The 16,601-nt window shown below is 35.0% G+C and overlaps 2 protein-coding genes across 2 annotated transcripts in view; one reads left to right on the top strand and one right to left on the bottom strand.

Moving 5' to 3' along the window:
• The window catches only part of LOC138130162 (uncharacterized), a 306,106-nt gene that overhangs the window by 56,673 nt on the left and 232,832 nt on the right, over positions 1 to 16,601 (top strand). The gene's annotated exons all lie outside the window — the stretch shown is intronic.
• LOC138131535 (uncharacterized) lies at positions 10,961 to 12,647 on the bottom strand. Its single transcript, XM_069048598.1, has 3 exons — positions 11,989 to 12,647; positions 11,804 to 11,936; positions 10,961 to 11,750 (listed from the first exon to the last, which is right to left on the bottom strand). The coding sequence occupies exons 1-3, from the start codon at positions 12,279 to 12,281 to the stop codon at positions 11,040 to 11,042; spliced, it is 1,137 nt and encodes a 378-aa protein (XP_068904699.1). The 5' UTR covers positions 12,282 to 12,647; the 3' UTR covers positions 10,961 to 11,039.

The following is a 16,601-nucleotide window of genomic DNA, read 5'->3' as shown; positions in this document are numbered from 1 at the left end:
CCAGAGCGCCAAGATTAGAGCCCGAGGCGCGCCGAGGGTTATAAGGCGCGAAGGCTATAAGGGACTTCTCCACCGTGGTTTATATACTATTTTTTTCACTACTAGATATGTTAAAACCCTTTCTGATAATAATTATAAATCAAATTATTTTATCGGATGCGACGGGTCCGAGTTGTCATTTCTTGACAGTTGGTATGAAAATCGTCTACGTTAACCAATGAAATAGACGACGATCTTTCGTTGCTAGATGACGGTTGTTCCATTATTCACCACTGGTTAATAATGAAAAATTATTTACCTGTCACTGGGCCAACGTAGAAAAACGAAACTTCTCAGTGTTCTATGACAACCGATAACGCTAGATTTTATTACTAGTAGTGAAAAAATAATATTGTACGTTAGTAGGCCAAAGAGAATTCAGTTGAGATGTCAACAATTCGACTTAAAATTCAACATGGAAAAGACATGAACATTTATTTTTACATCTTGTAAACTTTTTATTGTTTCTGAAAAGTTTTGGATCTTGTATTATTAGTATACATTGGCGAAAGTCTTACCTGCAGGGTGTCTTGTATACAAATTACTGACTAAACTCAGTAGATGAATAGAACATTTTAGAATCAATGTTATTCGTTAAACATTGTCGCAAAAAATATCTTGTACCTACAACATTCATCATTTAAAATATGATGTTCTCAAGGTGTACATGCCTTATTAATATATATATTTTCAGTAAAGTGCTTAATGCAATATTATTACCATCAGTAAGCGTCCAGTTTCCTTTTTAGTACGTTGTGAAGCTACTTACTTATGTATTTATGTCTTATATTTCAGTATATCTTTTCTGTTATTCAGCACACGACGTAAATCTTTACATAATAGTGATAATATACAGTATCTGATTAGTTTTTGATAAAATATGCATGTTACACACAAATTAAACATAATTTTATAATAGTTTAATGATTGGTTAACTCATAATAAATTAGAACTAAATGTGTGATTTTGCATTTACGCATCCACAATCCCTGTCTACATTATCATTTACATTATTTTAAAATTTTAAGAGTTTCTGGTGTGACAAACTGCAATCTTCAAAACTTTTACGTTGTATCATTCTGCATGAACTATTTGTTGGTTTTTGAAAGCAACAGCTCCAGATTTTGCGAAAAAGTAGTAATTATTGTTCTCAACATTTTTGGATTCTCTAATTTTGAGTAGATCAACATTTATGAACAAATACATTGTGCCGATTGTTTTTTGGGTTCAGGTTTTCTTGCACGGACGGTGTATGTATTTACCTTTTGTCACCCGTTGTGATGCTATGAGCTGCTTTATATTTCTTATATTTTTCAAGGGTTTCTTTGCACGATTCGATGTGTTGTTGATTTTGAGCTTGAGGCACTGAAAGCGATAATGCAAGCAGTTATTCCAATGATCACAAGCATAAAGATATTTATTATATTATCTTCTTCCATCATTCTTCGAACGGGATCTACTGATATTGTTTTGAAGCTGATCTTCCTCCACGTAAATCGTCGATCATCTCAAGCTTAAATTCATTGTAAATTGTAAACAATTGTGCTTCTTTGCCAGAAGCCGAATGTAGCTTTTCGATACAATTTTAATTTTTCTATCCTAAATTGAAATGTTTTTCTGTTATATTTCGATCACTGAAATGAAACTTCTAATACATATTTAAACTTATTTTGTTCTCGAATTCATGGGACATGCACCATATTAATATAAATATTTTTCGTTATAATTTTATCTTGAAATATCTTTTCATTACTGCAATGATGAACGTATGTACTATTTTATTTACCAGGAGAACTTTATTTTTTAAATGTATTGTTTTTGTTAGTCCAATAAATAAATAATGATGTCATTGTGATATTCAAAGAAATCACACACGCTACTCCTTCACTAAGTAAATTGCAAGTGCACATGTCCAGAATATGACCTTCGAAGTTACGTTGACAAATTCACTCGATTTGTGGTGGTAACAAGTAGAACAGTAACAGTTGACGTTTTATTTTTGCTAAAACTTGTTTGCACTACATTTACAAAAAGATGTTACGAGCAATCTGTTGTCATGGATATTGGGAAAGTTGCTTTTGGCTCGTTTCGTAATAAGCCGTTCGGTAAGAAGAAAAACAATCTAAGGAGCAAGTCGCGTAAGTCTTTCCTTTTAACAGCAAAACATTTAGTGTGAAATATTTCATAGAATAAGTTAAGACGATTATTCCGCTAATGCGAGAATACTATATTTAAGAAGATTCGCATACAAAGAGAGATTTCTCGTTGAAGATTGAAGGTGCACTCCTGTTTCAGTCCCATTATCTTGGCGATGCAAGTGGCGCCACTTCGAAAAAGCACCCGTTATGTTTGGGGCTGTTGTGCATCATCACCTGATTGCATTTGAGATATGTTCTTTGTGGCCCCTCTTTGAAGTTCTCCCCCACAACATTTTTTATCCGCGCCTACTTATTCCTTCCATTCTTTTGATCAGAATTTTCAAAGACAATCTTAAATATCCTGACCTCTTGGAAATATTTTACGGCGGTAAAAGTGAAGTGTTATTCGGGAGAATGTGACGGATATTGCTCCAAAATTTCGGGATCGTGAAGGGGAAACCTTTTAACGGTATTGTGTTGATGCGATTTAAAGCTATCGGAGGCACGTCGACACAATATTAAAAAAATTCACTCGATTCTCTCGGATTGTAGACTCCGGTTAACATTTCGTTGTTTTTGTTGTACGCCTGTACAGTTTGTTGAACTCGATTTTTGCGATGGTCAAGACGGAACCGAACGAAATCATTTTTCATATCTTCAATTGCGGTTTGTTCCTTTTCTAAAGGCAGTAAATTTTTCATTGATCTAATCAAACACATTCTGCCGACGACAGACACGACCGTAAAAGAAATAATGCCACTTTTGTAAATTTATTAGCCGATGAACTCCGTGATGACTCGAGCAATTACTTTTCCCCGGTTTATGGCAATTTACACAGATGAGTTCCTAAAGATATTTAGCTTTTATAACGTTGCATATTAAATTAGAAAAATATCAACTTACAGGAGTAGAGTGATGCCACGGGTCCGAGACCTACATAAAGTTTTGAAACGACGATGTTAAAATTAAGATATTCACGGAATTTTTTTTAATAATTCAATTTAGATAACATAATTTAAATATTAATTTAGGACAGTTAAGCGTGTTTTTATAATTGGACTGGTTTGCTTATTGGTCACATAATATTCAATATTAATTCCAACTCGCGTTTAGTAACTTTTTTCTAACGCCTGCATTCTTCACACTTCTGCTACCGTTTCGAATTTGTAACAGCTCATCTACGTTTCGTGGAAATTATATTACGGGATCGTTACAAAAGACAAAAAGTATCGGTTAAAAAAGTTTCACTAATTTTCTGATAATTGTAAACAAATTCAAGATTCGGTTTTATTGGGCCACTTTTAACTCTGAAGTTATGTAATTTGTACTTGGCATATTTAGAAGAAAAAAATGTAAACATAACAATTTTATTATTTGCGACAGCTGTGTTGTGATTGACGACGAGGAGGAGGCGTCGGCTCCTATTTCTATCTTGCAGCATCTTGCGATCCAGTTTGCACTATTTTAGTTAGTAATCAGTGACATCTGGAAAATTACAAAAAGCAAAAACTGGACAGGATTGACAGAGAATTTTTTTATTAGCCTGCTTTTTATCAAAACCAGATTGTAAGATGTCATTCAAATAAAAACTGAATTACAGATTTGTCCATAGCATAGAATATTCTAGAAAGTATGGTACATTTCTTTTAAATTGTGAAATCGTGATTTTAGGGAAAAAACGCCCCAAATGTAAGTTATCTGACGAGTAATTTTTCAAGTGGCAACCTAGATTTTTTTAAGGTTTTGAAAACAATGTCCTTATAGTTGTACAATGTTTTAATTTTTTACAATGTCTTATTCTTTGCAGATGTAGGTCGATTGTTTCAGCCAAAGAAAAGACTGATAAACGTTCTACATTTACAAAATAATTTCACTTGCAGAAACTCGCAAAAAGTGATCCCAGTGGCTGGGAATGAACTTACAGTTTCTAGTCAGTTGTTAATGGTTTTGCGGATAATCCTATTGTACGAGGTTGTATCACCCTGTTTTAATTTAAATTAGAAACAAACTTACGATACATGGATAAAACCTAGTTACGTATTGAGATAACATTAAAATATATATTTTAATATTGACTTTTTTTAAATAAAATGTGGTGCTATTTGAAGAATCAGACAATCAGAGTTTAATAACTGTAAAATAAAGAATTTAATTCCTTTACAAAAAGGAAGTTAACGTAACATTGTAATAAATTGGGAGAGAATGATTGTTATCCCGAGCTCTATGTACCAGAAAAAAAAAACGCACGTAATGATACATTTTGTTTCTAATTAAATTTTGAGCATGCCTCTCATTGTTTTACTTTATATCGGGTGTTCATTTAAGTTTTTCCTCAAAGTTGGCATTGAAGAGTCGATTGCGAACGGACCGCAGATTACGGATCACGGAGCAGCTGTTTAAATCTAACCTCACTTTTTGCGTTGTTGTGTTTTTACTCTCCTGACTGACGAGTGGTGCGCTCACAATAGCTCTGCAACGCCAACTTTGAGGAGAAAATTAAATGAACACCCGGTACAAACAAGTTATATTGTTGCTTTTTTTTAATTGCTGTTCCATCTTATCCACGTGCCCGTTTCGTATTACTTTTTGCTTTTCGCAAAGAACTCGGGACAAGTCGATTTATTAAAAAAAAACATTTTTCGTTAATTTTCAATTTCATAAAAAATGTAATGGGGTGAGACTGAGACATCGCGCAGGCTACTCTATAAATTTTCTTAAAAACTCTAAATTAGACAAAGATTTAGACATTTTTTAGTTTTAAAACCATGCTTTTTGGACATTCTTTTAATTTGTGGCTTTAGTTTGTTCATACTAAAATAATTTTGATGTTATTGAAATATCGAAATTCAGCCATGTGAGCATCATTTTCTTATTAAAGAATTTATTTTTCGTGGAAATTTTCATATAAGATGCCATCACTATTTTTCATTTTTAAAAACTGGTATCTCAAGAACCATCGGTCCGAAGGTCATACAGGGTACATGGGCATAAATCAGAATGCAATAACTTATTCAAATAAAAAAAGTGGTTCGATTTGTTTAGCCATTTAAAAAGGTAACGATGACGCACAAACAGATAATTAAAACGTCTTGTGCGAGTTCTTTTCGAAAAGCTCAACGAGAAAGAAAGTATATACATACTTCCAGTTTTCTTATATTACAAAAGTTCTTATATGTATAGAGGGTGTACTCTCAGGAATGTACTCAACCAAAAATGAGTAATATCTGTTAAGGAATTGCAGTATGTATTTTTATAAACTTCTAGAATTTTTCGTATTCTTATTCGCCCAGGGTACAGTCTTCTTTTGATAAAATCCATCTGAGTAAATGGAATTGTTAACTTTGCCTCTTGCATCTATTACATAAATCTATAATGAAACCAAGACTATAACGGATTACAAATTTCAATCAAATTTCTTGCGTTTTCGTACCCTATAGACGATCGTGGAGGGGCAATTTTGACAGAAATACTGCATAATACAGGGCCATTATAAATGATTGTCCCATCAGTGTAGGCGTTGGTGACGTAGTTGAATGTGCCGCAAGCCTCATAACATGAGTGAGACTAGTATCGTCGATAGGTGGCGCTACTGGCGGTAGTGGAAATATGTCTACTAGTTTGTCTAACGTTGCGAGGCTGGCGGCACATCGAAAATTTGTGTGGGTTTTCAACCCCAACTGCGTTGGAACAATCATTTATAATGACCCTGTAGATACCCTGTGTAACAACATATACCGGGTGTCCGTAAAAGCAGTTTATCTATAGTGTCTTTAATGTTACAAGGTTGAAAGAATAGGATCTAAGTCAGCCCACATAGGGACATATTTAGGATAGATAGTCATAGCATGTTATAGTGTAGTTGGTGTGCATGTACATACGCATATGCATATTATTACATGCATTTATGCATATTTTATATCACTACATAATATACTTAATTTACATGCAGTTGCTAAAGGCAACTTTTAAACTTTTCATTTTTGTTGAATTAAATCTCTAACGCTCTGTGCTAATCCTGATGACGTGCTAGATTGCTGTGATCTATTCAATAACATTTTTTGACAATCCAGTACACTGCAGAGTTGTTCATTTTTCATAACTGCTTAAAATATCGCTTAGAGCGCTGTCTCAGGATAACAGTGTCATCCTTAACCTAGTCCATTTGCGACAGCTCCCATTTGCAACATCACCTCTTTCGCCGGGAACAGCTCGTCTCCGTAATCATTTATGACCTCGAGTTCTCATCCTGCACCTTGTCGCCTCTGCCAACACAGAGAGAATTAAATACAAGTGTTTGCCTTATTCATTATTATCATACGTGTTGCTTCTATAGGCATCAAATAAACATTGCTATCTCCAGCCCTGCATATCAGTCTTCGGGTTCGTCCCACATAAAGCCTAGAACTTAATTTATCCAAATTAAATTACGATTTGAATGATGTAAGTCGTGTGCCGGAGTAATTTACCAGGAAGGCGTCGCCTAAGATGACGAGTCTGTCTTGTCGTCAGATGTCCTTGACTGGGATTGCAAGGAAAACACTCCCCGATTCACTCGAAATAATTTATCAAACTCTCGTTCTCTCGCATTTATTTCGAGATGTAACACCAAGGAGTCGACGATTTTACGGCGGAAATTGATAGTTTTTGAAATTTTTGGCTTCGACGCCGTCTCCCGAATCAACTCCAAAGCTGTGCACTCGAGCAAATTTGCGAGTTTCGCTCGTAACGAAGAGATCCTTTTAGACAAATTGGATAAATTTGCGTCTTGAACAGTGGAAACGGGTTAAGTATCGCAATTATTTTTTGAACAATGACTCCAACCGAAGAGGAACTTTCTTCAATGGCCATTGTTTGATCTCTGCTTGATGATTTGCATGCTCCATCGTTGCCATAATTACGCGGTGTACTTTCTTTCCTGTACCTTCCTTTTGTTGCAATTAAAGGATCACACCCACCTCCAATCAGCTCCACCTTCCGACCGATAGAAATTTCAACTTTCAACTATCGACGGTGCGATTTTGCGTCGCGGCTAATGAGGTGAGTTTTGCGGTGGCGAAATTGAAATGGGGTGGAATCCTGACGCTCTGATTTTTCAATCGACCCACAAAAGCCGCTCAGGATTTATAAAAGCCATTCTGGTCGAAACTAACAAGAGTGTGGGGATTGGAAGCTGAAATGAAATCGGTCGAGGTGTTAATTGAAACCTTGTGTCCTCTGAATTGCGCCACCACAACTCACCACCAGTATCTCGCTGTATATCAGTGCACTTTTGGTCGCGTTGTCTTGGCACGATTTTGTGTTTGCAATTTATTCGTACGTTTGGATTTAGCCGGATCTAATGCTGATGAAGTTCACAGTCGGAGTATTCTATTACCGTTTCCAGGTGAGGGGACACTCCGGCATTGTACCCGGCAAAGTGTGAAACTGGCAATTAGCAATTACCATGGGTAGTTTCCAGGCTACCTCCAACTCTAACGACATTTGTCTGGTGCTCTCGTTAATTAGAACATTTTCCGTACGTATAGGTAAGTGTCAAAAACGGAATGCAGTCGCCTCGTTTTATTGAAAGGCATGCACGAATGGAAAACGCGACGGATTGTTTCATTAGCGAGTTTACAAAAACTGGGATCAACTTAATATTTCACACGAATTCACTCGAGTCCAGCTGACAATTGATTATAATTTTAATTGACTTTTTCTGTTTTCACCTTTTTATCTTTCACATACATAATAACCGCAAATCGTGTGCAAAAACACCGTATCAATGTCGGCCACGTGATGAGGGTGTTTTCATTTAGTTGGAACTCATTAACCGTTCAGCTGGTTTTTCTTTGCATTAAAAGAGCTCTCACGGGTGTTGATTCCGAATAGAATTTCTCTGTTTGGTTTTTTTTTTAAATTTTGTCATTTTCTCGACACAGATACATAAATTACCTCCTTATTGTGTCGTGCTTTTTGGTGAGGAACGTATGATGAAATGTGGCCCCCAATATTTCTCTGTACAGATAAATAATTGTTTCCAAATTGCTTCGGATATATCTTTTAACTTTCGTAATCGTTAAATGTCAGGTTCAGATGGATCGTCGCAAAAAGAGTTTCAAAAGGGTCTGTAGCAAAACCATAATGAGCTGTCATTTTCTTTTTATGACAAGTAAATTATCATTGAGTTCTAAGACGATGCATTTAACGATTCCAGACAGTAAAAGTGGCCATGAAGAGTCCAGCTTTTACCGGTAGCCACATTAAGTGTTTTATTTCTAGCGGAGGATCTATCGGTGGTGCATCTGAATGAATACAAAGATATATTGTTTTCACTTTTTACTTCCCAACAAGCAAAAATATTTCATGTATATTGTGTTTAAAATACTGTTTACAGTGATAAATTCCGATTTTCCTTCATGTTTGTTGTGAACGGGCTGGAATGTGCTTATAAAAACGATGTTTTGTTATTAAGAAAATAACAGTTTTACTTTGTTTATATTAAAACGTCGCTTCGTGGGAAAACTGAAAAATGTGTATTCTACTTAAAAAAAATATTTGTGAATACCAAAAAAAATGAAAAGGTTTTTCTCATGTATTCATTCCGTTTGGTGATAAATGAAAGTTTCGTTTAGCACTGTGAGAATTACGGAGATTTTAAGATGAATATTTGGCGAACTCACAAGTCACAACTGTTGTAGTGTAAATTAAGACAGTAAAGACGAATTTAAAAGTACACATTAGCCTTCTTACAAAATTGTAATGTTTTCAGTATTTTAAGAAATATTCTTAAGCTGTCAAAAGATTTTCTTCTATCCTTCACCTATTGGCTGCATTCATGGTTTCAGCTAAATCAATTCAAAATTAATGGAACAACAGAACTTATTATTGTTGTGTTCAATGAACGCCGTTTAAAGTAAAAATATTTTGATAAAACCATCAAGTTCTGATTAGTTCACAACACACGTTGTGTTTCGTGTATTTCGATTTCATTCTGATATATAATCCGGCTCGAAGGACCAGTTTGTATTTAGTTCAATGATACAAAATAGACCTGGTGTAACTCACCATATGTTGATACAGGATTACAAATTCTGGTTACTTAGTTTAAAAGGTTGCTTTACGTGTTGTGTTTCGTTACAAGTATGTTTCGATTGTTAGTCCCAGAACAATCGTTGTTGGGTAAAATAAAAATTATAGAGTGAAGTGGCTCATCTCTACTACAATTTACACCTTCAAGGTGATTCAAAATGTTCGTCTTATTTTTGCAAAATTTTTTTTATATCTGAAACATGAAGTAGTCTCTTTCCAGATGTGACTATTGTAATGAAACTGTTATAGAGCAAGATCCATACGTGTGAGTTAGTTGTTCTCAGCCTACTTTGATAGGCCGGCCACAGAAGGAATAGGATAATTTTTACATTTTCTTTCTTATGTTGTTATTAAATGTATTTCAAGTTCAAGCTCCATTCTAACGACTCAAGAACTCGTCTTTCTGCTTGCATGGGTAGTATTTGCAGTTCTCACGTACAAGTGATCCACGTAACTTGTCTTCATTAATAACTTTGCGTAGGTCTGTAATCGCTTGCGCTGCGGAAGAGAAAACCCGACTATGTTCAACCATTAGCCACATTAATTAATGGTGATTTAGTAATTATCAACAAATTCAATTATGTACTTACGAAATTCCTTTTAATTATTGTGTCAGTTTAATAAATATGGATGGGCTAGGTATCTTGTCCGCAGTAGCTTGTTTAATCGCAAGTTACTGACAGATGGTGGGTTAACCTACAACACTAGGACACGTCAGCATAACACTATTTGCATAAAGTATAAATTATTCGGAATCCAACTTCAACGTTCCCATCACAAATGTTGACACTCCAGAAGTTAAACCTAACCTAGTTGCATTAAGGACTTAATCGCATCATTAAGTCAGTCCGGATGATCGAGAATTGATCTGATGTTGGTACGCACACTGCATTAAAAGCCAAATCCTAATGTAAAATGGAACCATTTCGAGCGTGTAAATAGTGCTAAAGTACAATTTTAATGTGAGGGGATGAACGGTGGAGCGAACGCCAGGCTTAGCTCTCGCCACAACTGATATTCATAAATGCAAACTGAATATAGTTTCTGAAGTGCAATTGCTTTACCGGAATCGGCAATGAATTTACTTAGAAGTTTGAGGAAACTTAGGTTAACCAAGGATTATGTGTTTAATCAGGAAGGGCGCTTCAAAGACTAACTCCCTTAAGACCAAATTGAACGGGAGATTATTTTGGAAAAATGTTACCTCCAAAGCTTTAAAAAGAGAATGAAGGAAATAAAAATGCAAACATTTATTTTTTTTATTAGAGTCAACAAAACGGTTTCTTTTCAGCGCAGGATGTAATTAAAGCAGTTTAATCGACTCATTCAAGTTTATCTCATTAATTTCATTTTCATAATGGTTTTAAAGGAGATAACGAACTAATTGTACTTCAGAATTTGAAGTTTTATTTTACGTCTCCTGCTATCGATTTTCCACGGGAAAAATTCCTTTGTTTAATTTTCACTCAGAAGCACTAATTTATCACTCGATAAATGATAAAATGTTGCCTGTTGCACGTACTGTTTGTAATAGAAAACGCCACAAGTGCAGCAAAATTAAATTAATTTGATTTGTTCATCAGTTAATTATCTAATGTTCGTAGAATGAATACAGTAATGAGATTTATTCCATCCTAAACGATAAAATGGTATTTTATCTACTGTTTTCTTCATGGTAAAATGAAGTTTTATCGTCTAGAAAAATAAAATAATTACATTTTCACAAGTTTCTTTATTCTTTTTTAATCAAAATTACAAACGTCTGAATTGAAATAACCGGAAATAACATTGTTAATAAAAATTAAATGTGCACTTTTTAAACACTTTTCCACCACATTTGACAGTATTCTCGTTAACGACATCTTTGCTTTTGATGAAGTTAACGACATCCTCACTTTTGATGAGGTTAGCGCCACTGCAACCAGGTAATTCGTTTGAAAATCCTTGACAATTCTTTGTGCTGCTTGTTCCCATCAAAATTCTGTTACAAATTTCCTTCTTATTTTCAACTGATTCATCAATGTAGCCTTCTACAACCGAATTCGATTTCCAGCCACCATGTCTCTTCATCATAAGCGTGTTAGCTCCAGTGTTCGCCAAAAGAGTAGCACTTGATCTCCTAAAGCAATGACCAGTGTAAGATTCAGGTAATGGCAGCTTTAAAAATTCCGCTATCATTCGGGGCATCTTGTAAAATGTGTTAATTCCCACCACTTGCTTTGTACATTTTTCATTGCGATAACCCAAAAAGAAACTCTTGGTTGGTGTATTTGCAGGTCTTAAATCACTATATTTTTTGTATAAAGCCAACTTGCTAACTCCTATTTTCGTATTATCCACAATAGTAAACATACGCTTCTTATTCGTTTTTGTTTCGGGAACTTGTATTATCAGAATATTTTGTATTATCAGAATATTATCTCGATCTTCGATATCGTCAATTTTCATTTTGTGTAATTCATCCATTCTGCATCCTCCGCCGATTCCCATGACCAAGGCAACCTTTAGATAATTTACTTAATATTGAGTGAAACTACCATAATAAAAACACTTACCTTTATCAACAAGTAAATCTTATCAGGTGCATCCTCCAAAAATTTGTTAAAATGTTCCCTCTCTAACACATTTGATTTAATCGGTGTGTAGGTTGAGTATTCTCGCTTAAGGAAAGTCTTCAGACTCAAAAATCTAAAAAAATAAACGTTTTAATTATAATATTCAAAATAATCATTCTTCTTACTTTGATATGTCTACTTGTTCCTTGATCAGTAAGGTACTCTTCAACTTTGAATAACAACTCCACAATGTTGAAGCCTTATACTTTTTTACCTTTTCTGCGAAGTACGATAGCAGGACTTCTTCTGATACACCTTTTATGTTTCTGCTTTTCCTCCAGACACAGAAAATATTGTATTCTTTTTCATACAACGATACAGATTTTCGCGGCAATAAATTTTCAATAACAGATCTGGCTTCTTTAATAATATCTTCAGGAACATACAATTCATCTTCATTAAGGAAAGATTGGGCCATTATTTCCTCAAAAATGAAACACTTTCACGAAACTGCTTTTAACTTTGTTGATAAACAAATTATCTCGGTAACCGACTCCCATGCCAACAGCCCCCGCTTTGAGTTTCTAATGTTTAACATCCATTGTTGTTTTTCTGTTTTTGACGTTTTTTTGATTGTTGAATTTTTTTGACGTTTATAATTGTCATAATCAAAATAATTCAGTAATTCAATCGAAGTAATGGAGGATGGAATAAAATTTTGTATTGTACACGACGATAAAATTCACCATTATCTTCTCGAGCGTATTAGCCTCTCGGCTTACGCCTCGAGGCTTAAACCGCTCTCGAAGATAAAATAAAATTTTATCGTCTTGTATAATAAATAACTATTTTAACAATGTTTCGAAAGCATCAAGTCGAGAATTGGTTGAAACTAGTACCTAAAATCCTCTCCCTTTCCGCACCGGTCTTCTTGAGTTGGTTCGACAGTAACCAGTAATGTTAGATGTTGAAGACTTTGTCGTAATTTTCTTAAGCAGCATTTTATTGCATACCACATATTTTCAATTGGACATAAATTTGCCACCACGCACATCGCTAAATTGGTTGTATTAAATTGAAATGTCAGTGTTGAAGTCTACCTGGATTTACAGGTGAACTGTACATTCTTTGCTTTGGGTTCTTGGAAGGTGTAATTACCTCTTTATACATGTGAAAATTTTAGTATATTTTTAGCTTTGTAACGAGTCCAATTCTGTGCCTAAATACATTTGTGGTTAAGACCCCTTTCACTAACATTTTATGGATTTTACATATATCGTAACTTACAGAACCCCAAGCTGCCAGTTTAACTTCAAATTTGGTATTTGTTTCATTGTCATTGTTTTTCGTCCTGTGTCGCATTTTTCATAAGTATGTTTTTTTCAAAACTAAAATGATTTACTCAACTGAGCAAAAAAGTTATTTTCTCAACCGTCGTTGAAGTCAGCGATGAGTAGTGCAACGTTGTTTGCAAGAACTTCAACTTCAGTTCCCACAAGTTGTCGCTGATTATAAACAAGTTCCGGAGTGTTTAGATCGTACTGTGAAATTGTTTCTGCAGACTGGAAGGACGAGAGGGAGCGGAAAGCCAACAAGACGTAGTCCAGAAGTTATTGGATGAGAAAGCAGCAAAAACCTTCCATCCGTTACTTTTTCAACAAGTGAACCTTTCTTTGGAAACGTGTTCCACCATATTAAAAATAATTTACATTTATGTCCTTACTGCATGACTTCTGTTCTGGAACTGTTAGGTGATGATCTGGCACAAAGGTTTCATCACAACCATGTACTCCAAAATGTTATAAATGCAATAAAAACTGAATCAGAATTTGTCATGAAGAAGGTGGTGGGCACTTTCACCACCTTTTATAAGAAAATACCATAAATCAGTTCTTGATAGAATGCATTCATGCAAAAATCACTTGGCGTTTTGATACACTCAAAGTTAAATTTGTTATAAATCATTTTAGTGCCGGTTTTCTACTTTTTAAAATTGCTGAATACGCAGTTTTGCAAGATAATTTAAAACTGCACTACGTGACGGAAAATTTAGGAAGATAAATTAAAAGTTCTGTTCTTGAGGATATTTTGATATAAATTCAATTGAACGTATGTGGGTCGGATGCTGAGGTTATCATCTTAATTACCAGATAATTCATTTAGACAAAATATTATATAAAAACATAACGTATGGGTGGTGTGAAGTGTACAAAAAAGCTGATTCAATATATTTTTTTACTAAAGGTTCTGTATTTCAATACACCATTAACTTTTTTTTTAAATCGAAAGACACTTCGGTTGTTGGAGTTTGGGCACCAAGATGGTGTACATAATGTATTTTTTATAATGGTAAAGACTCTCTAGATAGCATAGTTTTCACTGATGCTCTCAAAGTAAATTTTACCGCAGATACAATCCTAACCATCTGAAAACCTCTGCAGCGAATAACAAGTACGTAAGTTGTTTGATGAGGTTTTTGGTTAGTTTAATTACAACATTTGATGAAAGATGCCGTTCAACTATTCTCTAATTACACTACCGTACTACCGTCCCTAATTGTTTCGCTCGATATCTCTAAAAATGAAAAGTCTGCATGAGCTCTCGAGGAAAATTCGAAATAAATAGTAATGAAGGCGCAGCGTAGGCAGTAAACATCACAATTATTACCGTTCCTATCTTCCCGACACAGCCACTTCATCGCTACTGGCGACAGATTTATAACCCTCGCCCGATGATAGTTACTAAGGGAGCCATTGTCTCATGTTACCCCCATATCCAACGTAAAACACCGTGTGATTTTTTATTCACGGAAGGTGGGTCGGCGAGCCTTTTTAAGGTCGACCGGACGTAATACTATTAGACTGTTGGGAAACAGATAGATATACCAGAAGAAAATTGGAAAGCGAAGACAGCTCAAGATATCTTGCGCTCATTAAGCTCCTACATTTTATCCACGGCTTTGTTCGCTTGGATGAAGTAGTTTGTTTCATGACGGAATTATCGTAGATCTGGTGGTGCAACGAGGACTCCGGGAATAGATTTAAAAGGTCAGATGCTCCCGGACAGTTTTACGTAAGAAATTGACTCGAATTCGTGATAGTAGCTGTGAGCAAGAGCAAATGGGCACTTGCTGTAGAGTAAAAGACTCATGGTGAATTAATTGAAGTGTTATTCTTTGATGCCAGTTTTTTTTATATTAATGCCATTCGTACAGATTTTGCATTTCGTAGTCAATTTTGTTTTATTTTAAACTATAGGCCAGTTTATAGAAAGAGAATTAAATATTTAATTCGAATTAAATTTTAATGCGCGATTAACCCATCAATCCGAAACTTCGATTGGTTCAATCTGATCACGTGTTCAGTTAATCTCGCATTTGATTACGATTAACTTAATTTCGCTTCTGTAAACTGGCCCTAATTCTATTAAGAAACAACTGGATAGTTTAATTGGAACAGTTTTGATTTTTTGTTTGTTTGTTTATTAAATACATACATATCCAGGGTGTCCCCAAAAAAGAAGACGAGTCCATAACTCACTTATTTATAGGAGGATTTTATCTGTTTATACACCAAATTAAATGGTTCTGAGCAGGCTACAAAAGGGCCTAATAAATTCATGTAGAGCTCCAAGGGCTTCAATGGTAAACCGTCAAAATATTTTTTTTTTCAAATGCGAATACATACTTTTTTTAGTAATTCTGATAGAGATTTTTATTTTGAAAACAAGAATGTATCACAAGTATACACTTACATAAAAAAATACAAAGAAAAAATGTTAAAAAAACGGTACTTTCGTTTATGGGCTTCGTTTTGCGCTAAACATTGGCGGCATCTTTGCGCATTTCCTATGTTATTATTTGTCATTTGTTTTTCTAACTAACTTATTTGGTTATTACACTGTAACGCAACGCATTTTGATAGCTTCTCGCTTGGTGCTCGTCATTTGTTTCAAAAATCTCAATCAGAATTTCTACAAAAAACTATACGTTCCCATTTGAAATTTGTTTTTTGACAGTTTAACCTTGAGGCCCTTGGGTTTATACGCGAATTTAGTAGGCCATTTTGTAGCCTATTCACAACCATTTAATTTGGTGCATGGGTAATTAAAATCGTCCGATAAATAAGGGAGCTAAGGACTCGTCTTCTTTTTTAGGGACATGCATGCATCAGCTTAAGATAGGTATTTGTGTATCAAGGCCAAAAAGTGCATCTTTTTGTTCGAGTCTGAGTTTTCTGGCCGAGACGCAGCCGAGGGTTGAAAACAGGCGAGGACAAAAGGCACTTTTTGGCAGAGGTGCAAATAAAATTTTTTTTTCACTACTAGTAATAAAGTCAAGCGTTATCGGTTGTCATAGAACACTGAGAAGTTTCGCTTTTCTACGTTGGCCCAGTGACAGGTAAATAATTTTTCATTATTAACCAGTGGTGAATAATGGAACAACCGTCACCTAGCAACGAAAGATTGTCGTCTATTTCATTGGTTAACGTAGACGATTTTCATACCAACTGTCAAGAAGTGACAACTCGGACCCGTAGTATCCGACAAAATAATTTAATTAATAATTCTTATCGGAAAGGGTTTTAACGTATCTAGTAGTGAAAAAAATAGTATATAAACCACGGTGGAGAAGTCCCTTATAGCCTTCGCGCCTTACAAACCTCGGCGCGTCTCGGGCTCTAATCTTGGCGCTCTGGCTATAATCATGAACTTCTCCACCTTGGTATATAATATACTATTAGGCGACCGCACAAACTACAAAGCAAAAGACATCATTGGAAAAAAAAATTACAAATTT

Source organism: Tenebrio molitor, chromosome 5 (genome assembly GCF_963966145.1).
Source record: "Tenebrio molitor chromosome 5, icTenMoli1.1, whole genome shotgun sequence".
NCBI lineage: Eukaryota > Metazoa > Arthropoda > Insecta > Coleoptera > Tenebrionidae > Tenebrio > Tenebrio molitor.
The sequence above is the reverse complement of the archived record's forward strand: the minus strand, read 5'-3'. Positions and strand labels throughout refer to the sequence as shown.

Excerpts from the sequence above, each read along its gene's own strand:
- LOC138131535 (XM_069048598.1), bottom strand. The coding sequence starts at position 12,281 with ATGGCCCAATCTTTCCTTAATGAAGATGAATTGTATGTTCCTGAAGAT. Across the intron at positions 11,937-11,988 it reads GAACAAGTAGACATATCAAA|ATTTTTGAGTCTGAAGACTT; the intron begins GTAAGAAGAATG and ends TTATTTTTTTAG. Across the intron at positions 11,751-11,803 it reads AGATTTACTTGTTGATAAAG|GTTGCCTTGGTCATGGGAAT; the intron begins GTAAGTGTTTTT and ends AATTATCTAAAG.